Raw genomic sequence first — 24,551 nt, 5'->3', positions numbered from 1 at the left:
CAGGCTCAGGAAAGAGAGTGGGGGAGGCAGGAACCCACTCCTCTTCGCATGTCGCTTAACTGAGTCAAATTATTGCCAAAGACTTTAATAGTAATTTTCCCTGAAACTACTGTAAGATGGAAGTGAAAGGAAGTTCCGCTGAGGGTCATTAAAAACATATTGTGTCATTAGAAACATTGTGCCATTTGGCCCCCAGAAAGGATAATCTGATTTATGAAATTGTAGCATAGCCAAATCTAGTCATCTTTTTCACATCATCTCTATTTGCTAGATTGCCTGGAATCACACAACAAAGAAATCTTACAAAACAGTGCTGATGCAGTAATATTGAATATATGTGTTCAAGACATACTGCTTTAATAAAGATTTATAAGTGTAGTGTACTACACATCCTCTAGCACAGATCCTAAAAACAGTTCAGTAGTCAACTCCAATCCAAATAACTAGAAACAATACAGAACCAACCTAAACACTCAGTATCAACCACTGATGTACGTTACAGTGAGAGTTGACAACTAATTGACAACTCTTATTATTTATTCCCTTCATTTTTATTCCACTTTCTGCCACAACAAGGCCCCGAAGGGGCTTCCAACATTCTTCCATTCTCAATTATAATTTCACATCAACTCTGTGAGGTAGGTTAGACTGACAATGTGCAACCAGCCCAAGATTCCCCAGCAAGCTGCCATGGCAGAGTAGGGACTTGAAGATAGGTCCCTCAGATCCTAGTCTGACACTCTAACCACTGCACCATATTATCTTAAATTATGCATGATTTTGACTGGATATTAAGAGTATACTTACACTTAACAAAAGTTGCCTAGTTTGTTTGACTTAATACAGAACTCTGATCTGTCATGATCAAAGTATCTTTCACTTCAGATAGTTCTTCCTCAGCACCAATGCTCATTGGAGAATTTCCATGGGACCTTGCTACCAAATTAAGGTTGTAAACAGGCATGGAAGAAGCATTTATTCCTGAGAATGTTTTCTAGACATTGGAAGTCAGTGGAACACTATGACAACTACTTGCTAGAACATCTATCTACCCATTGTGAAATCATGCTTATTCCATGCTGACATAAAGAGTAATTGTGACATTCTAAAATACAACCAATACTGAAAACCTATGTAGAAAACTGGAAAACCTCCAGTTTAAACCAACTGATTTCAGTGGGCTTAGTGATAACTCTACATCGGATTGCCCTGTTATTCCTGTCGCTAGATAGCTGAATTTGAAATAGTACTATTGATGAGGTTCTTCCTTCCCCATAAACAATATCCAGAATGGAAGATATATTTGTTCCAAACCAGTATTCTCCACATGTTTATCAAACTAATAACAGTAATAGAACTAATGACAGTGCTGCAACAATAAAACCATGTGGCATAATAATTTTCTATAACAGTTCCAGTAATCCATTAACACAGCAGATCTTACAGCTTTCTTTAAAGAATCCATCATTCAGTTGTATAATTATTTGGGTAAATAGTAGGTATGTCAGGCTTTAAAAAGTAATCTCTCATGCCCTGTGTCTTTACCTGAAAATGTTATATTGAAGCCTTCATAAGAAATTGAAAAATCAGAAATGAACCGAAGTTGGGCAGTGAAGTTTCCAAAGAGGCCAGCCTTAATGGTAGGAGGCAAGACTGATCCAGTTAATCTGGCAACAGGTTCTGTGAAGCTTCCGTCTTCCGTGATGAGCAAATAATCATGAGAACTTTCTAGGTGAAAGGTATGGAAGATCAGCTGTACACCTTGAAGGAAGGAATAAAGCATAAGAAATTGTTTTCTGGGAAGGCACTTATTTATAATCTAATTTGCTAAAGGGTACCATTTAGCTCCATAGAATATATGCATGTTATACAAATGTTGTACAAGGATGTAGAGTGCATGCATATATTCCTGTATATATTGTTTATGAAATCTATTAAAATGTGAACATATATAGCAAAAAAATGAGCAAAACATAAAGAACCAAACCACTGATAATATACATGCACAAAAAGGGGGCTGAATGAGAAATCACATATAAGGAAAATCCTGTTTTTCTTCCTCTTACTCCCTTCCTTAACTCCAGCCACCATTAACTTGCCCCTGCTCCCCTTGGACAACATCACCTGCCTCCCTTTCTCAATTGCCATCTTCTCCCCCTCCACTTGCCATTGTGTTTTCTGACTCATCCTCCTCCCCTCTGACCCCCATGACCCTGTGTCAAATCACTAGGGAGGGAGGGTGGGGTGGGATTACATAAACTCATGTCATATGCACATCTTTCAAAGTTTAAAGGACTGGAGTTTTGATTTCTTAACAAGGCTATGTTATCTGAGTCCTATTGGTAACTTCCTTCTCACTCCTGATTGTTAAATCTAGTTCTGGTTAGAAATGCAGTGAATTCCCCAGTAACTTTTTAACAGTATGTTCAATAGTTGAATATATTATTTTTGCTGTCATGCACAGATAAGCTGATCTCCAGATTTGCTCAGCTCAGGATTTAAGCAGCAGCCAAACAGAAGCTGCTTCCCAAACCTCTTCCTGAGTGCCAACTGTGTAAGGATATCTCAAGAAGTTTGGAGATGGAAATCAGAAGCCATCTTTCAGCTGACCCATGACCAGCTGAGATTTGGCTTTTCTTTTTCACCCACCACTGTTTTCTTTGCCTTTTCCTGTCTAGCAGGAAAACAGGGAGAGGCTTGGGTGAGAAAAAAAAGCAGATTACTTCAATTCTCTCCTACCCCAAATGTCTGGCTGAAGTGAAATGTTTTGAGGGGGGCACTGCAGAAGCGATGGTTCAGCAATTCTCCCTACTCCCTTCTCACTGTGTACATCTAAAATATGAATATACAACATAAATCAACCTACAGAATCATTCACCAAAAATGGAGAAACGTGGGTTGAGATGATAAGTTGGGAGAAGGCAGGAAAGACAGCTGTGATTCACCCACCGGCTGCGGTTGCCTCTGGGGATGGGGGGTGGTGGATCCAAAGTGACTGCCTCCGCCCAACTGAGGGCGGCGTCGAAGCCCAGGCCATGTTGGGCCAGGGCTGACGTCACACATACTATTAAAAAGAACATACTGTTAAAAAAGGGAGGGCTGAAGGAACCTTTAAAGGGGACAGCCCTCCTTTGTGCTGGCCATGTGCTCTAGCCAGCCGACGAGTTGCCCACCTACATCTCACAGGTTTGTTATGGCAATGCATGTTTCTTGTCATAGCTTTTGGCGGTATTGATCTGGAAGTGCCAACGGCGGCAAGAGGCAATTGCCCTGCCGGACTGGCAAACTGGGAACACGTCTGGCCAGGAGCGTCCGCCTGGCAGAGCCTGCAGCTGAGCGAAGCCCAACACAGGGAATCCCCCCGTGGGAGCTTTGCTAGGTAGCAGATAGGCCAGATCAAGACCCATGCTACGCCCCACGCTTCTGTTTTGTTTGGTTAATACAATGGCTATGGCCAAAATGTTTATCCCAGCAAGTCTGGTGTGGTTATTGTGAAAGGATCCACCCCCCCTCAGAAGGCAACTTTTGTTCTCTTATACCCCTAACCACAATCAGTTTTGTGCTCCCCAAACACTTCTTGTTACCTCCCTACACGACTGGGAGCAGGGAGAGGTTCTTGCCAGAGATGTTCAAGTAGCTAAGCAGCTAAACATCCCATTGACAAATTAATAAATTGAAAAAAATATCTGTGAATTTGCAACTGGTGATCAGATTGTCAGACAAACCAACAGGTGCCTGAGCATCCCTAGTGCTGGTTACTAGATTAAACTTCCACAAGTGAGCTACTGGAAGTCCATATCAGTGAATAAACTACTGTTTTTGCCATTTCTATGGAAAAGGAAGCAGGAAGTAGATGGAGAAACATATATGCCAGTCCAAAAGCCATGTGGGAGCCCAGAACACCAATAATGTATTTTTAAGGATCACAGGTGGCTGCTGTGGTGAGGAGGAGAAATTTTTCTCTGCTAGCACCATTCAGTGGTGACACACAGATTTCATTCTTCTCCTTCTGCCCACTTCTGACTTGTAGGGCATGTTGGTGTCAAGTCACAGCTGACTATGGTATATTTAAGGATATTTAAGGCAAGAGGTGTTCAGAAGTAGTTTCTCTTTGCCTGGGCTACTTTGATGATCTCCCATCCCAATTCTAATAAGGGCCGGCCCTGCCAACCTTCCAAGATTAGAAGAAATTGGGCTAGTCTGGGCTATCCAGGATCAGGGCTGCAAGACATACAGTTCACCATATAAAACAACGTCAAAAGAGCCTCATCTAAAGGGTAATATAGATGCAAACACATTGCAGTAAATTGTAGTTACAAAGCAATGGACATATAAACCACACAGCACCCAAGTGATTCCGGCCGTGAAAGCCTTCGACAATACAATGGACATATATATGATGAGCTTGAAAAAAGACTACAATGAGTAAAACATTCTAAATTCAGTTGACAATATTTTGTCAATGTTATACATTAGTGCCAAAGGTAGTCCAGATCAGAAATTGTGCTTGCTTTCTTACAGTCCTTGCTTTTGATCCAAGGCAGCTACACAAGAATTGGCATTTCATCCAAAAAAAAAATCATCCAAGAAAGGGAGAGAAGAAGAGGAGAACAAAGAAAAGGTTGGGGGTGGGGGGTGGGAGGCGAACCATATATTTCAGTTTCAGAACCAAAAGAGTGCAAAAACCACTTTAATACTCTGCTTTTGAAATCCTATTTCATCATTTCAATCCTTGAAGTTATCTAAACTGAGCAACCCCATAGCTTATTTAAACAAATAGCACACTGCTCAAGAATGTATTAAACTAGTGGCAAAAAGTAGAAGGCAACACCTCTTCCAATTATTTTTGAAACAACTTCTAATTGCAACACAGTGGAACATTAAAAGAAAAAGATCCTTTAATTGCTTGTATTGACTGGAGTCTAATAACTCTCTGGGTTTTTTTAGCAAAACAAAGTAGTAGGATGATTTTACAGGTTATTAAAAATGGCAGATATATTACTACTAAGCAAGACATTTTCATATTAGAGAGGAGCAAATAAACTACCAAATTTTCTGGATGTGAATGCTTACTCTTTGTAAGGTCATTGAAAAAGTGCCCTCTTGCATTGATTTTACACTGTGAGCACCTTTTAAAAAATCTAGAATAAAAAGTTCATAAGAGTTGGGGAAAGCAAGTGAATGATTCAAGTTTTGCAAGGATTTTATCATGGAGAAGTAAGTTCCACACAAGTTGAGACAAGGGAATCAAGATAAATCCACACAGAATTATAGAGTTGGAAGAGACTACAAGGGCCATTCAACCCTCTGCCATGCAGCATCTCACAATCAATGCACTCCTGGCAGATGGCCATCCAGCCTCTGTTTAGAAAAGAGGCGTTCCTCCCATTGGGCAAAGTGGGCAGTTGGCCCCCTTGTGGTGGGCGCCAAAAATGCAAGTTCGCTTGTGGGATTTTTTTGTATTTTCAGTGTTTTTCCGTTTTTGGCATGCAGGGGGCGCACTTTTTAGGCTAGCAGCACCTAGATTTCAGGGATTTTTCGAGAGACTGTCCTGATTATATCACCCAGGTTTGGTGAGGTTTGGTTTAGGAAGTCCAAAGTTATGGACTCCCAAAGGGAGTGCCCCATCCCCCATTGTTTCCAATGGGAACTAATAGGAGATGGGGGCTACACCTTTGAGGGTCCATAACTTTGGACCCCCTGAACCAAACTTCACCAAACCTGGGTGGTATCATCAGTAGGGTCTCACAAAGATCCTCTGAAATGTTGGTGCTGCTATCTTAATAACTGCACCCCAGGCACCCCCTACATTTCCCGAGATTCTCCTTTTAAATCCACCCCCTTCCTGCCAATGTTTGTTTTCTTTCTTTTTTATTCTCTCAATACCTAATAAAGGTTGTTGTTGTTGTTGTTGTTAAATCCACCCCCTTAGGCATGGGTTTAAAGGGAGAATCTGAGGTCCCCAGTTTAAACATTAAAAGTGATGATGTTTCAGGTTGGAGGAGAATCCACGCCAAAATAGCATCACTTTCAATGTTTCAACTGGAGATCCCAGATTCTCCCTTTCAGGTGGATTTAAAAGGAGAATCTGGGCTCCCTAGTTTAAACATCATTGAAGATGGGGGTGGATTCCAGCATCACTTGTTTAAACTAGAGAGTCCAGATTCTCCTTTTAAATCCACCTTAAAGGGAGAATCTGGGGTCCCCAGTTTAAATAACATTGAAAGTGATGCTGTTTCCACCAATTGGGGGGACTGGATACAACACCATAAAATGTTTTCATAGCAGTAATAAAACATTTTGAAAGCATTTTTTTAATCATGGTGGGGGAGGGTGGCCACCCATGGGGAGGCATCAAACTCAGGTTTTGCCCGGGGCTCCAGTTTGCCTAGGTACGCCACTGAGAAAGAGACATGAAACACTTCGAAGCAGCATATTCCACTTAGCATCAGAAAGTTCTTCCGAATGTTTAGGTGGAATCTCTTTTCCTGCATCTTGAATCTATTACTCCTTGTCCTAGTCTCTGGAGCAGCAGAAAACAAGTTTGCTCCATCTTCAACATGACAACCCTTCAAATATATTTTAAATGGTCATCATGCCACCCCTTAACCTTATCTTTTTTAGATTAAATATATCCAGTTCCCTATAATTCAGACCTTTTACCATTTTGGTCACTCTCCTCTGGACACCTTCCAGCTTGTCAATAGCCTTCTTGAACTGCGGTGCCCAGAACTGAATGCAGTATTCCAGGTGAGGTCTGACCAATACAAAATAGACTGGTACTATTACGTTCCTCAATCTAGACACTATACTCCTACTGATGCAGCCCGGAATCACATTGGATTTCTTGGTTGCCGCATCACACTGGCGACACATGTTCACTGTGTGGTCTACTGAGCCTCACAGATCCCTTTCATGTGTACTGTTATCAAGCCAGGTGTCACCCATTCTGTATCTGTGCATTTCATTTTTTTCCTGCCTAAGTGTATAGTCTTGCAATATTCTCTGTTGAAATTCATTTTGTTAGTTTTGGGCCAGCTCTATTCAGACACTGTCCTCTGGCGTATTAGCTACCCCACCTAATTTGGTGTCATATGATTAAAAAATCATTGAATAGCACAGGGCCCAAGATACAACGCTCTGGCACCCCATTAGTTAATTCTCTCCAGGCTGAAGATGAAACATTGGGTTCGATCAGTCAATATGAGGTTAGTGAAAGAGGAAAAAGAGAAACACACTAGTTAGGTATGTGGCACATAGACATGACTACAATGACAAGCAGAAGAACATAGAGTTTTTATCAAAGAAAATTAACCTTGAATGCTTAGAAATCCAGGTTCTACTTATTAAAGAATACATTTCTATAGGATTTCTCTATCCTTTCACGCTGCCAGCGTTACCATTCTGATTTTTCTCAACTGAATTGAAATAGGTTAAAAAATTAATTTATGATCTTTCATATTATACATTAAAACCTTTAATGGCATCTTTCATCATGGAAACAGGTAGCTTATCATCAAGGTTAGCAAAGAGATGTATCTGTTTCTAAAAATCAATTGAGCTGGGTTAAATTTTCCTATGGTACTTTCTCCAAGTGTTTCATCATTAACTTGTTTAATTCAACAGGCTAAGCAAGATAATTTTACAATTTATTTACTGATCTGGCTTGTTAAATGACACAGCTGATTCAAATATTTTCTTTTCCTTTTGACAAATGGGGGATTTGAGCAAGATTTGTTTTAGGATTATCCTAAAGAAATCATGCTTGGTATGATTTTACAGCTGTATTCCCTTTCTCTTTTCAAAACAAGACTAAACCCACAGGAATATATTCTAACCAAATGAAAGAACATGCCACGAGTGACTAGAACTTAGAAGTCTGATGAATCTCTGTCTTTGGAAAAATAACATTTTAGTCACAAAACAGAGGAAAGGCTTCTGAGCCTCATTCTCCTTAAACATCCCTCACAGTGACTCTTTAGTTCTCTGCTACTTCATAAGAGCATATAGATTTCCAGGTCTCCTGAGGCTCAGAGAGTGTGAAAATCTGTGGAGGGGGGTAGGGAGCTAGGATCACTTAGAAGATTTTAAAAAATAATAATATTGAAAGCTTCTTCTGAATGTTCTTCGGTGCTCAAGATATATTATTCCATGTATACCTTGTTTCCTTTCTCTCTCCCCTCTCTCTCCCTGAATGCATACATATTTATCAACACACACAAACACAGAGATTATATTGGTTGGTATCTGTGTCTCAATCACTCTTCTCTACAGATAAAGACACTGGAAAGTCATGCAGGCAAACATGAATGGTGTAAATTTGGTAACAAGGACAAGGCTGAACATGGGACCTGTGGAATATAGCTTGCCCTCTGACCCCTCCTTTCTCACCCTGAGACTAATTCCTTCCCCTGGAGATGCTGCACAAAAGGACAACAACCCTTTGAACTTGAAATCCTCATAGAGAGGAAAAATAAAAATGTTTACTTTCTCTTCATCTCTTGGTGTCTTCATTAGGCAGTCTAAATAGTTAGGCAAATTTTGTATTTGGATCCTTTTCTTCCAACAATTTTTAAAATGAATTTATTCAGTTTTCAGGAGCCATTTTAAAGTTGCAAATCTTGCACAATCACATAATGTTTTACCTTTGCCATGAGAAACTTCAATTGTCCATGTGCAGTTTAAAGAATTTGGGTAAAAATCAGGGAACCCGGGAGATAACACAGTTCCGCTTCTTGCATGAATATATCCACCACATAGAGCTAAACAAAGAAAGTAGGGGGGGGGGGTAATAGTTAGTGATCTGCTTTTCCATTTTTATATTTTTAGGCATATTTTTATATGTGTAACCAATATTGAGTTCTTGCCAAATGTAATAATTTTAAAAACATATACATATTATTGATTTTTACTAATAATAGGTCTTTCCTGAAATACAAAGGTTGTGAACATCATCAGAGCATCTGAACTGATTAGAAGCAGTGGTAAAAAGACTGAAATACATATACATCTGCATTAAGATATACTCAGAAGTGCCAGTGAAAGTCTTGTCTCCTTGGCAACCAAAAAGACAGTAAAGGATCTAACAATAATGAATCAACAGATATAATGGGGGAAACGTAGATTATGTGTATTTGTATTTTTCCAACTTAGTTAAACAGAACACTGTTGAGTATTTATATTCACTTATTTTTATATTTATACTTGGTCATGTCCATTTTCTCAGTGGCTATAAATATTTATCCGAACTACAGAGTATCAACTAAAGTATGACTGCTGCTACACTAACTAGAATGATTCTACAGCAAATGACTTTGGAAGCCCAATAGAAGATCAAATACCACAGAGAACATGTAAGCGTCAGTCTCTAAATGTTCTATGAAAAAGGCCTGATTTGCCTAAAGGGCCGGAGGGGAAGGGAGGGAGTGACAAGGACTGAGAACCCCACAGGCAGTTGATTTCATAAAGTGGGAGTCATGACTGGAAACTGAAACACATTTCTGAGGCCCACACTTGGCAAAAAAAGAGAGAGAAAAATACAGATTAGGACAGTTGTCTGAAAAACACCTAAACCAGTGCTACAAGAGAAATGTAAAAAGAATGGGAAGAACGGGTGGTGTTCCACATATGCTAAAAGACTAAACGCAAAACAAATATACACAATACAGAAACAATATTAAGAATTTTAACTATAGCCCAAGAACAAAAATACCACATTGTGATGATGATGCAGATTTACACTTGATCTTAGCCAAAAGGCCAAGAAGCGGCTTAAGGGGTGATGTTTCAAAGAATAGCATACTTCAGGTAAGGAGCCATAAAGAATTGCTTTGCTCCTCCTTGCTTACCTTTTCATAGTCACTTCTCGTGCCAATTTTCTCTCTCATAACTTCCTGTCTGTTTTCTTAACCCCCTCCATGCTTCTATCAATGCTTATCCTTCATTTCCCCACCACCACTTGCTCATTCCCCATTTCCACTGCTGTTCTCTCTCTCCCTGCTTCTGCTTTCTCCACTTCTGCTTTCTCATCTCCCCAGTTCCCAATGCCATTTCCTTGCTCCAGTTGCTGCTTTTTCATCACTGGGAAGGTGATGCAATACATGGTTAGGCAACCCCACAGTGCCAACTATGATCTCATGAGGCCTTGGTTAGGGTTGTCAGAATGTATACCACACACATATCACTTCTCTGGTTGGAGGTGTTGACTTTCAGGATTTTTCTGTCAATATAGGAGGGTGTTCTCTAGTCTGTAGAGCTGCCCCCCCCCCCCACTGACCTCATTCTGCAGGCATTCTGGATCCATGTTCAAAACTACATATATCTACTACATGACTCTTTTTCTTATGTTTTATTTGAGAGGATGGATTGTTCAACATATTTACTTCTAAAAATACTTTCCCCATTGCATGGACACAGATTTCGTTCCACAAACATTTTCATTATTTCAAAACAGAAAGCTTTTTAAGGATTAGAAAGATGAAACATGCGAAGACAAAAAAAAATCACAATAGATTGTATAAATTAGCATGACATACTATATATGATTAAATCACACTGTGACTGGATAATTACAGTGCAGTGTCAGTTGTGTTTCGGTATATTTCTAACTTTCCTTTTCAGATTTATAAAAACCTTTTAAAGCATTTTAACGCATTATTATTTAACAATCACAATTATAATATATTGTAGTTCAGATTTTTTATGGGATTCAACTGAATAAACATTTAAATGGCAAAAGATGTTGTGGTAAAAATCTTTGAACATCCTCAATTATAATATTTAGATTTCAAAATAAATTTATCAGTGATTTGCAGAACTATTCATATTATATAGTGAAGCACTGACATCATCATCTTAACCAGAGTTATGTTGTTCTAAGTTGAATGACTTCAGTGGATTTATACCCCCATCTGTTAGCGGAAATGAAAGGGTCTGTCACTTTTAGAGTGGGGAATCAGCAGGACAGACGTTTCTTTGTGAGAGGGGGCAACTATGAATCTTTTTCACCAGAGTTTACAAAGGTGGGTTTCCACAAAAAATCAGCAGAAGTAAATCCACAGGAATCAGAGAAGTAATTTTTTATTGAGAGAGAGTAAGATAATAAACTTACAAGCAAACAAATGACAAAATGAAAAGCATACAGAGGATTTCAAAGGTCCTAGAATATAGGTGGATTCTGCACAGGACTAATATAACTTCTTTAGGATGTTATAAATAGCATTTTAAGGAAGAACTTCACACAGCTCTCTTCCCCAAAATGAGTTCAGTTCATTATATTCCTCTTAACCTGGGTTTTTCAAAAATCACTAAACAAGCAATCTTTCCCCCCCAGTCTGGGTTGAAGTTGATTCCTTCCTGCTGAATGAATGCCAACAGGTAGGAAATGCTTTATTTCTCCTGCCCAAACCTTTCACTTTATACCTTTTATGTGCTGCAGTAGATTCTTCATGGAGATTCCTCACAGAGCTTTCCTCTGATGGTAGCCCAGCCATTTGCTATTTCACTTTAAAAAGTCGATGAATAAAATTTGTTTAGCCTAGCAATCTGTGCACAAGCCATTTTTCCTTTTTTTTGTTTTGAGGGAGATATTTGTGAAACTATGGTGACACGATTAGAGTAGCTGCAATATGCACATATTTATGTTGCTATAGCTTCACAGATATCCCCACAAAATGCCAAAATGGATCTTTATATAATGTTCTAAAGACGTAATGTTTAGACTTTGTGTAATCCACCATGGATAGAATTGAGGAGATAGGTTAGGAATAGAGCAGGGAATTGTGAGAATGGTAATAATTACCTTTTCTGGAATAAGAGGGATCCAGAGATAGAGACCAACGACCTGCGTTGGATTCAAAAGATGGGGTATAAACAGTGCTGGGAACAGTGCAACTAGCCAGAGAAAAGTCCAGAAAACACTGAACAAAGACTACAGGGTGAGCTGGCTAGTAATAGGAAAATTTGCCCCTCTAACAATGCCAAGAGATTGTCAAAGGCTTTCATGGCCAGATTCAACTGGTTCTGGTGGGTTTTCTGGGCTGTGTGGCCGTGTTCTGGTGGATCTTGTTCCTAATGTTTCGCCTGCATCTGTGGCTGACATCTTCAGAGGTGTATCACAGAGGGAAGTCCATAGTGTGTAATAGACTTCTCTCTGTGATACACCTCTAAAGATGCCAGCCACAGATGTAGGCGAAACGTTAGGAACAAGATCCACCAGACCACGGACACACAGCCCGGAAAACCCACCAGAAGCAATGGCAAGAGAGCTAATCTTCCCCAAACAAAGAAGGTTCTTGTCCTCTGGAAGAGGACAATACAGAGAACATTTGGCTTAACGACTCAAGCCTAAGAGCATCCAGTGGTTGATTTGATTTAGGATGGAACTGATGAGATCACAATTCCAAGGTTATTCGATTTCTTTGGTTGTTCTCAGAGATACAGCAGGAAAGGAGTGAAAGAATTAACGAGGTAGAGAATAGCTGGTAGATAATTTTGATTGTAATATAGGCTTGACTTTATTCATTTATTTAATTCAATTTGCATGCCGCCCTCCCCACAAGGGCTCAGAGCAGCTTACAGCAGTAAATAACATATAAAATTTGATTAAATAGTCAACAACTAAAACAACTAAAACAACTAAAACAGTTACAACAATTAAGACAATTAAAACAAAATATCCTTGTGAGCAGAGACAGGTGCACTTGGGTCTCAGGGCAGTTTCTCAGGAAAAGTCCACTCTTCTCCAAATAACTGCTGAAAGGAGTAGCTGGCAGCTATGCATTCCAACGGGAGACAGAGGAACTTGCCCAGACAGGTTTCCTTCCTTACTGGCACCACAGTACAGACTTAAGCAGATGGCATCCATCTTGTCTGCACTACTAAGCACAAATAGAGTACTGCTTCTAGAAACAGGTTCCTCAATCCGGCCACAGTCTGTCTGGTAACATTTTTACCTCTGTCTAGGACAGTACTGTATATTTTATGGACTATAAATTCAGCAGAAAGAAAACACAGTGTATATTAAATAGCTATCTCAAGAACTATGACATGTCATACTTCAGTACTTTGAAAATATTAGCACAAACAAAAATCTCATCTACCCTTTGTTGAAACCTATATGCTTCAAGCAGAAGCATGTAAAAAGTTGCAATTTCAGGAATTCGACAAAAATTCTACAAAAAAATCTGCAAAAAATTACTCTGTTCAACCTTATTAATCATAAAGTTCCTCATATTCCTGTATTTTAAGAATTTCAGGGTAATGTATATAAGCTTAGTTCGGACTGTCATATATTAATTATTCTAGAGAACCAGTATGGTGTAGTAGAAAAAAGCGGTGGACTCTAATCTGGAGGGCAGTGTTTGTTTCTCCACTACTACACATGAAGTTTGCTGGGTGATCTTGATCTAGTTCTCTCAGAACTCTCTCAGCCACACCTACCTCACAGAGTGTCTGTTGTGAGGAGAGGAAGGGAAGGAGTTTGTAAGCTGCTTACAGAATTGAGAATAGTGGGGTATAATCCAAACTCCTTCTCCTTTTCCTCCTCTTCCTCTACATACTATGCACAAAATATTGGTTGCACAAGAAGCCATTCACAAAGCCTGCATAATGTAGTACTTAGACTGCCATTTGAGGATCTGGAAGGCCTAAATTCAGTTCCACACAATGCCACCGGGTGACCTTAAGGCAATTATTCTCACTCAATCTAACCTACTTCATAGGGATGTTGTGAGGATAACATTGAGAAGAAGAGAACAATGTAAGCTACCCTAAGTTTCATCGAAGAAGGCAGAGATACAATCTACCAATCATAAATAGAAATGAAGCAACTAATAAAGCATTTTTAACATTCTATAGAATTCTATAGAAATCTGGACTTTTTGGTGATTCTCAGGGACTTTTCATTCGGCACCATCGAATATTGGGCCACCTTTCCATACTGGGATGGTTCCACATGGTACTCATTTCAATTATACATGGCAGGAAGGTTATAGACGATACTGTTGGGGGGAGGGGGGTCAGCTCTGCACCATGTTATTTACTGCCATGTGGTTCTACCTTGTACTCCATATAAATCCAGACAAGACACAGGAACTTCTGTCAATCAACATAACTTGATTTTGCATGGCCAAGTGGCATCCATGGAATCTAGCCTGATATGACAGATGTGCCTCTTCTTGGACAAAAATATCATCCTCATAATTTAAATTTACTGTGGTAACATACAAATGTAATAAATGTTCTGTGGACAAGCCTCCACAGGCCATATAGAAATTTCAGTTGAGTTAGACTACAGTGGCTACTGTGTTAACTGAGATCATTTGGTCTGAGTGTAACTTGCCAGTATTGTAACATTTTCACTCATTTCCAGTTTTGTTTCCAGGTGCAATTTAGAGGACTGGTTTTAAATACATCTAAAATTTTCCAAAAGAAGTGGACTTGGATTTTGTTTTCTATGGATGAGAGAAAGTGCACTGGAAACATTGTAATATTTGCTTTATTCAAAATAACAAAGTGGAGCACAGGTGAAGGCAAAAGCACTTAGAGGGCAAGAGGTTCACCACCCCCACATCAAATCTCATGTGTGTGTGTGTGTGCGTGTAAGAAAGAGAACAGCTCTGCTTTTTCTTATTCTTTTTCTCTCCGACCCTTCCAAACCTACCATTTTTTTGCACCCAGGTGGAAAGGGTCACAGACTCAAACCTCTCATTCAAGATTTCAGTTGTCAGAAGACCATTTTTTACCAGCTTTCAACAAGAAAACATCTACAACTATAAAATAACATTGTCAAAAGCGTGGCTTGAATCAAACATTAATTTAGCCAAATGTAAGTGTCATATGTATTCAACTTATGAAGACAACAACCTCATAACAGTATGCATTTGTAGTATTCCATCCTTACCATCACAGCTAGGTAGAGCATGGTTCCACTGGTGGTTTCTTTCACACACAAGAGGTTCATCATCACTGAGGGTATAACCTGGATCACAACTAAATGTTACTGTAGATCTAATACTGAAATTATTTCCATGGCGATGCCCATTCACTGGAATTCCTGGGTCAAGGCAGGAATCTGATTCTAGTGTAACACCTGGAGAAAAGGAATTCAGAAGAAGCCAATTGCAAAAGTAGACTGAAATTGAATAAGCTATCAAAACAAAGCCTTTTTGTATGTATGTGTTGGGAAGCAAAGCCTAAAAAAGAAAAAAACCAATGAACAAAAATACCTTTGTCACAACTTATTCATATAATCAGTACTCCAAAAAGAATGAGAAACACAATACAGACAGCAAGGAGGGGAATTTTTCAGGTGTACAAAGTATATCTGAGAGATGTCATGACAATTTATTGTCTATTTCCTACTCCTTGAATTGTTTTTCTGCATAGTATTTTACTTTCTATATGTCTTATACTCACATGTTCTACAGAGTTAGGGACAATTCCCTAGTTTCTTTTAATCAGGCACTTGGAAAGGTAATGAGTGTGGTATTTTCTATTGACTGTAGTTCCTGATCTTTAAACCCCCCCCCCCCCCCCAACTGGGATTCTGAGTCTTAACAGCCTTAAGCCTTTTGGAAACCCCAAAGTCTTTCTTAAACAGCCAATGAGTGTGACTCCCCCAGATTACCCCATTCTTCCAGAAACCAAACTCCAACTAGCTGTGCCTAGAGATTCATTAAGTGGAATGCAGCTGACCAACCATATTAGATTAACCTGCAGTTGGTCAGGAAAGGATGTTACATCATATCAGATCAATTAAAGTTCATTTGTATTAACTGCAGGTGAACTTAAATTAGCATGTTAGATTCTATCCATCTACTCAGCTAAGGAAACTTCCTCCAGAGTTGCCAGATGAAAGCAACACAGTTAGCTGAGCAGAGTGCTGGGATTCAAACTATTACTTTTTATAGAACAACACAGAGTACGAGTAGAAGAGGCATCCAAATGAAAATAGAAGTAACAACCTCTGCCATAATGTTGCTGGCACAGGTATTTAATGTCTCTGAATGTGGAGGCAACATCCAGTTTCCACAGCTGGTAGCCACTGACCTATCCTCCACAAATCTGTCCAATCCACTTTCAAAGCTGTTTCCACTTGTGGCCATCACTACATTCTCTGACAGTGAATTCTACATTTTAATCACATCTTGTGTGAAGAAATATTTAATTTTACTGCTCATCATTTTCATTGGATGTCCTTGAGGCCAAGTGCTTTGGGAGAGGGAAAACCCCCCAGCAAGTTTTATAGACCTCTATTGTGTTCTCCTTTAGTGGTTACTTTTTTAAACTGAAAATTCCCAGACACTTCAGACTTTCTTCAGAGGAAAGGTGCTCCAACTACACAGAATCCTACTCAGGTATATTCAGTGAAGTGACTCCTAGGCCTTTCTGCATGGGCACGGGGGGTGGGGGTGCATCGGCATAGTTTATGCCGGCGCACCCCCATGGGACCGTTCGCATGGACGGTCCGACGGTTGCGTTGTGGAGGCCAGGGGACACGCCCCCCTCTGCCCACAGTGAGCCGCATCACGACCCTGGAGAATGAACGAGGCCAGGGGGGGGCATTAAGCATCTCCTGGCCTCCGCGTACAACTGCCGGCTATGAAGGCTGCAATCTCGAGGTAAAGAGCATTTGGGAGGGCTGGGAGAGAAACGCCGGCTTCCACCTGGTGCCGTCCGCATGGCACAGAATGGAAGCTGGCGTTTCCAAAATACCTCGATCCCTGAGCAAGATTCAAAAACACCGTTTTGGCGGGAGCCGGGCGCTGCTGCAGCAATTTGACAGCGGCGCCTGTGCGAGCAGTCCCTGCCAAAACGCTGTTTTACTGGCCTGCCGCTGCTGCTTTTGGCCAGTGCGGAAAGGGCCCTAGAAAAGTATTCCCAGGTTTGAAGTTAGATACGTTTTCCTGTTCAAGGTTCTAGTTCAGGGTTCAAATACATTAGCTGTTACTGAAATAATTTAGTCCTGTACATTATTAGAAAATATTTACTGGAGTGAACTCATGGTAAAGGAATGAAACAAGAACCAAAATATCACACTACTAGTTGTGACACAATTGCTTAGAAGTGAAGCTTTGACAAGGTATAATTCCAAAGATCAGTACCTTAGAAGTAATGCTAAGCTTTAGGTAAAATGCATTGTTTTACAGGGATCGGTATGTAAACAGACATCAACAATTTTTGAAGAACAGGAACAAAACTGAAATAAATAGAAGACTCACTATGCTGAGGATTGTGGGATCATGTGGAATAAAGGCTGCAGTGAGGTGGGGAATTAGGTGAGATTGAGTGAAAAAGCTGTGTGATTTTTATTTCTTCACTTTTTAGATTAGATTATCTAAAACCCAACCCAGTCACTGATAAATTATGGTTTGGCTGGTAGGAATATGTTGCAAATATGTACACTTTCTCCTCAACTCACTTTCCATTTTTGTAAATGCTGCTTCCCTTCTCCATCTCCTGAGTTATGACAACCAACCACTGTTCATTATAGTGTCTCAATCAGAGAGGCTATTGTTATTATGAATAGGAAATTATGTGGGAAGTTGTTATATGTGACCATAAGTGAATGGAAAGGGAAAACATCACATAAGCCTACAGCATTTTTTCAAGTTCACCTGAATCATGATATTGTTAAAATATGAAAGGGTTTTGGCACTGTTTGTAGTTTATGAACCATGAAAAATGATTTAGAGAGTCACCTTAGTTCAGAATCCCATATGAATATTTTACTATATAATTGAGAAGCAGGTTCCAATGATAAACCAGAAAAAGTGAAGAACTCTGGGAGATGTAGTCCAGAGAGTGCCATTTCTCATGTACAGAACTAAAATTCGCAGACTCCTTCACTTCTTAAAGCTCTGGGGTCCTTGCAGGGCTGTCCTACTCCTTGCAAAATCAATTCTCAAGTAAGTCAGCAGCAAGCCTGGCGCCAACAGCCAGGACTGAACAGGCCATCCCACCCCAGGCGGAAGCCCTCGCTGCACTTGGAATAGCTCTCCCTGAGGGGATGAGAGTGGGGCTGAAAGGGACGAGGCCTCACCATGCCCACCCAGAGCGCTACAGACAAGTTACCAAGAATTGGGCTGAAGGAAAAGACAGAAAGAGAGTTAGAGTAGGGACAGAAAGAGAATGGGTGCTGGGGAGAGGCAGAAAGAGAAAGGGACAGTTAGGGCAGGTGGCCAGAAAGAGAGAATGAAAGGTGTGGTAAAGTGGCGAAAACATAGAGGCTGGAGAGTTGGGGAAGGAAGGAAGGAAGGAAGGAAGGAAGGAAGGAAGGAAGGAAGGAAGGAAGGAAGGAAGGAAGGAAGGAAGGAAGGAAGGAAGGAAGGAAGGAAGGAAGGAAGGAAGGAAGGAAGGAAGGAAGGAAGGAAGGAAGGAAGGAAGGAAGGAAGGAAGGAAGGAAGGAAGGAAGGAAGGACTGAGATAAGTAGGTAGACAAAGCTGGGGTGGGGGAACAGAAAGAGAGTTGGAGTAGTGAGCAGAAAGACAGAGAAAGAGACAGGTGGGGTCACAGGGCAGAATGTTAAAAACAGACTTGAAATAGTGAGGCAGAAAGAAGAAGCTGGTGTTGGAGACCAGATAGGGTTGAGGTAGCAGGCCAAAAATAGTAAAGATTAAGAGAAGAGGTGGCAGGATGGGGAATGAGAGGCAGAGAAGTGAGAGGCAAACAGAAGAAAAGGTTTGGGGTAATGTCCTCTTGAGACCCCACTTGTGGGTTTTTACTTGCTAGAACCCATTGGATTTTTTTCCACAATGGGCTCCCAATCTTTACGGCCACCCTGCTGGCTCCTCTCTCATTTTGTAAAAGCCAGCTTTGCAAATGAGGGAGGTATGCCTATAGAGATGGGGAGAACTCTGCCCAACTTCACAGGCACCCTGCTGGCTCCCCCTCCCCACTTTGCAAAGCTGTGATCCAGCTTTGCAGAAGGGATGTCTACTGAGGTGGGGAGAACTCTGCCCATCTTCACAGGCACTCTGCTGGCTCTCTCCACCTTTGCAGATCCACAGTCCAGCTTTACAAATGGGGATGTGCCCATGGAGGCACCTTGTTGGTTCCCCCTTCCTTTGCAAAACCAGGATCCAAATTTGCAAAAAAGGAGGGATCCTATGAAGATGGGGAGAGCTCTCTCCATTTTCACAGGCACTCTGTTGCCCCTCTTTGGCTAAGCTGGGATTTTTTTGGTGTGTGCAATTTCATGTTTGTGCTAGGCGCCATTTCCTGCAGCTATGCCTCATCCATGACTTCTGTCTTTGCAGACTTAAGTTTTCTAGTCACAGATAATTCTGGAAATGCTGGTCATTCAACTCATTTCCAATGAAGGTGGAAAGTATATACACCCAGACAGGTATGCTGTCTGGGGAAATCTTTATGTGTAGTGGAGCTGCTCCACTCAATACATATTTTTCCCATTCCCAGGATACAATGCTCTAAAAAGTTCACATCCCCCAAAAATGATTCAGTTTAATTATCACATTTTAATTATGAAAAATGTCTCAAAACTTACTCTCATAGTGAATTAAGAAGCCAACACTGGAACGACTATTATCAGTGGTAAACAACAGGTACATATAATTGCCAGTACTGATAAGAAATTGGGGTGCTTGAGTACCATGGTATTCCCCTATTAATGGAGATGAACTAGCTGGACCATCTCTGACTTCCAATGTATCATAATTTACTTCGGTTTGAAATCTGTAAAATGAAAAGGAAAGAAAAAGAAAAGCTAATACAGTTAATCCCAACAGCTATTGTAGTTTTTTTGAAGACATTTTTGGCAGATTCTCATGGACTTTTTTCCTTTTGATTACCCATGGATAGTGGCAATATGATAGTGCTCTGTTTGCATACATAAGGTCCTTCATTCTCCAGCTAAGAGATCACAGTAGAGGACTAGGGAAATGACTTTGCCTGAGGTCAGTGCTAGTCAAAGTAGATAACAGTCTGAAAGTATAAACTTTATATGGAACAGAGTGTTGTGGCCCAGTCCTGCATGCCTGGTGATCCCTCAGAAGAGGACTCAGACGGGGAAGAGAGCACACCTTTGACCCCAGAGTTCCAGGTAATGCCTGAAGGCTCTGCGCTGAGCCTCCTGCAGTATCTGGCCCAGAGGTTCAGGCAGAGCAAGCAGTCTGAGAGCCAAAGCCAGGCTGCAGCACTGAGATTATCTAGATTTCTGACACAAAACCAGGGTTGGCTCTGCCAACCCTCTTGCCCCCCCCCCCCACCTTTGTCTTTGAAGTTCCATGAGCATCTTTGGAGGAAGCTGTGTGCCAGTTTGCAGGGAAGAAGATGAAGCAGCAGGCTAGCAGCTCTGAGGTGAGCTGGGCTTGATGAGAAGTCTTTGCAGGAGCCAGACTGTAGTACAACAGCTGCAGGAAGTGTTTGCACTGGTGGGTGGAGTATCTGCTACAAAAAGTGTTGATAGTCAAGCTGTGTTGTGACAGCAATGTTTCTGTTGCCTGAATTCAGTTTTGGTCTTGCTTTGGGCTCTGGACTTATATTTCACCCTCCTGTACTTGATGTTTGATTCCATTAAACTACTGGCCCAGTTGTGAACTGCTCTTGACTCTGCTTGGTAAGGGCCTATCTATAACACAGTGCAGGAAACTACACTTGATATAGCAGCTCCTTTACTGTTAAAGTAAAACCAGAAAAGATCTTTAAATCTTTTTCTTAACTCTTATTTCTTGTACACATCCATTTACTTTGTTGATTTTTCCAGTAGCAGCGAGGCCTCAGCTGCTAAATCATTGTCATCAATGATATTCAAAACTAAAGAGTAAGAGTAGAAACAGAGACTCTGATTCTTCCAGGGTTACACCTACCGGGTCAGCAGCAAATTTGGGATGTGAACCATGCTCCCCCCTCCCCTCAATTCCAGTCTACTTCCCTGTCCCATGGGAAACAGTGCAACCTAGTGTAATAACTTCAGCTTCACAAATAATTGGCCAAGCATGGAATCGTTCAGTACGGGTCACTCCTGCATCAAATACGTCAAATTTCATGGCTTTGCTATGGTTTTGACTGACGTGCAACACAATATAATTGTGCCTAAATATTTGTACTTACATCTGACAGCCTTTTGATCTAGAAACATAAACCTTTTACCATAGTTTGTATGTCAACCTTTCCCCCTGCCCATTTACAAAGACATCAACACAGATATTGAAAGCATTCACGCAGAAATGAAACATTCTCATTGTATAAAATCACTAGTCTACAGGACCAGCTATGAAAACAAAAAAGCTTCAGCTATTAAATGAATGAGACTTTTTGCAGTTACTATAAAGCGGATTAATTTGGTCTACAAAGACACAAAATGGCTGCAAGAAACTTGTATTCACACCCAGGACAGAACAGTGCTTTGGAAAATATCAAAAACATCAGTACTAAACTTGGGTTATTATTTGGATTTGAAAATCAGGACACTGATTTGATTATATAAATAGGAAGGATTAAATGAAAGAAAGGACTATGTAACCAAAAATAAACTTTGTTTAGATGCAGCTGAATGAATCCATACAGTTTATAATAGTAGTACTGATGGTAATTTTGTAAATTTAGAACAATTTTTAAAAATATATATCTATCAAAAGTAAATAGATTAAAAATAGTGTGACTCAAATACTAGGATCAGTCCAAGATCCAAGATCTATGCCCCATTTTGTTTAGATTTTCACACAAAAGAACAGAATAATAGGCTTGCTTTGTATGTAACATTGTCTTACAAGGAATAACAAAACAAAAACCTCTGCTAAAGCCATAATAGTTTACACAACAATTAGCACAAAACTATCAGAGTATTCCCAATTACCCTTCAAACAATAATAGACTGAAATAAAATAACCATTTCAGGTTTTTCTGCTGACACACTGCATGTTTGTAGAGGAGGGAGAGGGGGAGCAAATCAAATAGCTCTTTTTAAAAAGACAAATATCCTAGAGTTCAGTAGCAATCATGAACACTTTCTTGATGTTAAACTCCATTGAAATGTGTGGAGTTTGATTCTAAACAAAGACACATACAATCAGACAACATGGCTAACATACATACATGGTAGATAAACTGACCAAATCAGTCTAAAGTATACCAGATAGCAGCTAACCACTATTTAGGATACTGCTGAAAAGCTGATAATGGAAGGATTTCGCTTCCACGAGATCCAGGGCCTTTTAGGTCCTGGTCCCCACCTGGTGGAACAAGCTCCCTATGGAGATCAGGGCCCTGTGGGATCTGAATGACTTCCACAGGGCCTACAAGACGGAACTGTTCCGCCAGGTTTTTTCAACTGGCCAGTCGGGCTGAACATCATGGTATTTTGGGCTCCCGTGGGTTTGTGAGGGAAGCCACCATTCTTGGAGACTCAGGTTTTATTGTTTTATGGGTTCTGCTGATGCTTTATGGTTACAGTTTAACGGTTGCAGAGGGTAAGTGCTGTTATTGTTATTGTTTTACTGATTGTACGCCACCCTGAGCCCTTTTGGAATGAGTGGCTTACAAGTCTAAAACAAACAAATAAATAAAATATAATAGATACTTGCATATAAAAGCACATACAGCAGTTAATCACAAGACTGTATCCTTTTTGTCACAATACTCAAATACAGGGACTCATCTAGAACAGGGGTCTGCAACCTGTGGCTCTCCAGATGTTCATGGACTACAAATCCCATCAGCCCCTGCCAGCATGGAGAGCCACAGGTTGCAGACCACTGATCTAGAGCATTTCTTAAGGCAAGATCATAGGCCTATCTTCCTGACTCTGCTACTACCATATATACTTGTGTATGTCGGGTTTTTCAGCACATTTTTTGTGCTGAAAAAGCCTCCCTCGACTTAGACACGAGTCAGGTGTATTTTAAAAAATATTTTAGGGTTTTTATTTTGTCAGCCTCCAGGGGGCGCAGTTTTTAGGCTAGCATCACCAATATTTCAGGGTATCATCAGGTGACACTCCTGATGATACCAGCCAAGTTTGGTAAAGTTTGGTTCAGAGGGTCCAAAGTTATGGACCCTCTTTGGGGGTTGTTTCCAATGGGAGCTAATAGTAGATGGGGCTACATTTTGAGGGTCCAATGTTATGGACCAAATTTCACTAAACCTGGGTGGTATCATCAGGATAATCTCTTGCTGATACCAGCCAGGTTTGGTGATGTTTGGCTCAGGGGGTCCAAAGTTATGGATCCCCAAAGTGGGTGCTCCCATTCCCCATTGTTTCCAATGGAAGTTAATAGTAGATGGGACTACCCTTTTGAGGGTCCATAACCCCTGAACCAAACTTCACCAAACCTGGCTGGTATCATCAGGAGGGTCTCCTAAAGATACTCTGAAATGTTGTTACTGCTAACATAAACATTCCTCCCGATAGGTTGTGTGAATGTTCCTTCTAAAATGACACCTGCCATGTGCAATTTTAAAAATATGAACACTAAAAATAATGAACTATTCTTTTAAAAAGCAGGGTAGTTTTGAGCCACAGTGAACAGGCATGTTCATTCCAGTTTTTATTGTAAGATCCATTGTTTAAAACCCTTCCTTACAAAAAAGCTATTGTTGATACCATATTGTTCTTGTTGACCCTCTTATCAACTTATCAACAAAAGGTATTGTTTAAATTTATATACTGTAGTATAAACCCAGACATACTACAAAATATGTTATTGGAAGCTGTTGGAAGCAGCCCTGAGCCCAACATATCTGGGGGAAGGTGGGGTTGGGGTATAAATTGAACTGAATTAAATAAACAAACAAATAAATAAATTACTGTAACTTTTCAACATTTCAGGCTGAAGCTCAGTTTAACAAGAAGACTTTGAAAATAAGCATATAGTTGTTTTTTCATGTACACAGGTTATCTTCAGTCACACAATGAAAATGCTTGTGTTGTGGTAGCAGCAACGTTTTTAAAAATCTGCACAGCCAATCAGATCCCTAATGGCCTCAGCCAATTGAATTCAGTGGCTTAGGACCAATCTGGCTCCACACACTTTCGAAAAATAGTTGGTGGGCACCAGGAAAATGTTGTCAGGCAGCATGGCACCCCTGGGTGCCAGGTTGGGAAGCCCTGATTTAGAGTTTTTTTCAAGTTATGATTTCCACATGTAAGGTATGTTTGATTTGGCAATATCATAATCACAGCTGTGAATTAATTAACAATTGTTTTCAGCCTGGGCAAACATTTTTAGAAGGTGCATAAAAAATGGAAGGTCTTCTTTTGTAGTGCTATAAGACTATTGTACTACTCCCTTGAAGCATGAATTCTTATCACTATTATGGCAGCTGTTATGTTTACATAATTGTATACCTTGATGTAAGTGCTCTTTAAAAAATGATATAGCAAGACCATAATCTCGGGGGGGGGGGGGGGGACCCAAAACAAATCCTGGCCTATGCAGATGTTTAAAGTGGTTGCTTAGCTTTCAAGATCTGATGAGATCAGGCTAGCATGACCTTATTAAAAGTTGGATGCCAATAGCCCAGATTCTGGACGTTAATTTTTTTAACTGGATGAAACATTTGTATATGAATGAATTAGAATACACTGTTT

The 24,551-nt window shown here is 40.4% G+C and overlaps 1 protein-coding gene across 1 annotated transcript in view; it reads right to left on the bottom strand.

Annotated features, from left to right (window-relative positions):
- Nucleotides 1-24,551, bottom strand: part of CSMD1 (CUB and Sushi multiple domains 1) — a 1,361,167-nt gene that overhangs the window by 290,283 nt on the left and 1,046,333 nt on the right. The window contains exons 17-20 of the mRNA XM_048497567.1: nucleotides 19,509-19,696; nucleotides 14,903-15,091; nucleotides 8,646-8,762; nucleotides 1,546-1,761 (exon numbers count right to left, since the gene is read on the bottom strand). Of these exons, the coding sequence (XP_048353524.1) occupies nucleotides 1,546-1,761; nucleotides 8,646-8,762; nucleotides 14,903-15,091; nucleotides 19,509-19,696 (710 nt within the window). The remainder of the gene's footprint in view (nucleotides 1-1,545; nucleotides 1,762-8,645; nucleotides 8,763-14,902; nucleotides 15,092-19,508; nucleotides 19,697-24,551) is intronic.

This window comes from Sphaerodactylus townsendi, linkage group LG01 (genome assembly GCF_021028975.2).
Source record: "Sphaerodactylus townsendi isolate TG3544 linkage group LG01, MPM_Stown_v2.3, whole genome shotgun sequence".
Classification (NCBI taxonomy): Eukaryota; Metazoa; Chordata; class Lepidosauria; order Squamata; family Sphaerodactylidae; genus Sphaerodactylus; species Sphaerodactylus townsendi.
Note: the sequence above shows the minus strand (reverse complement) of the source record. Positions and strands in the feature narration are given on the sequence as shown.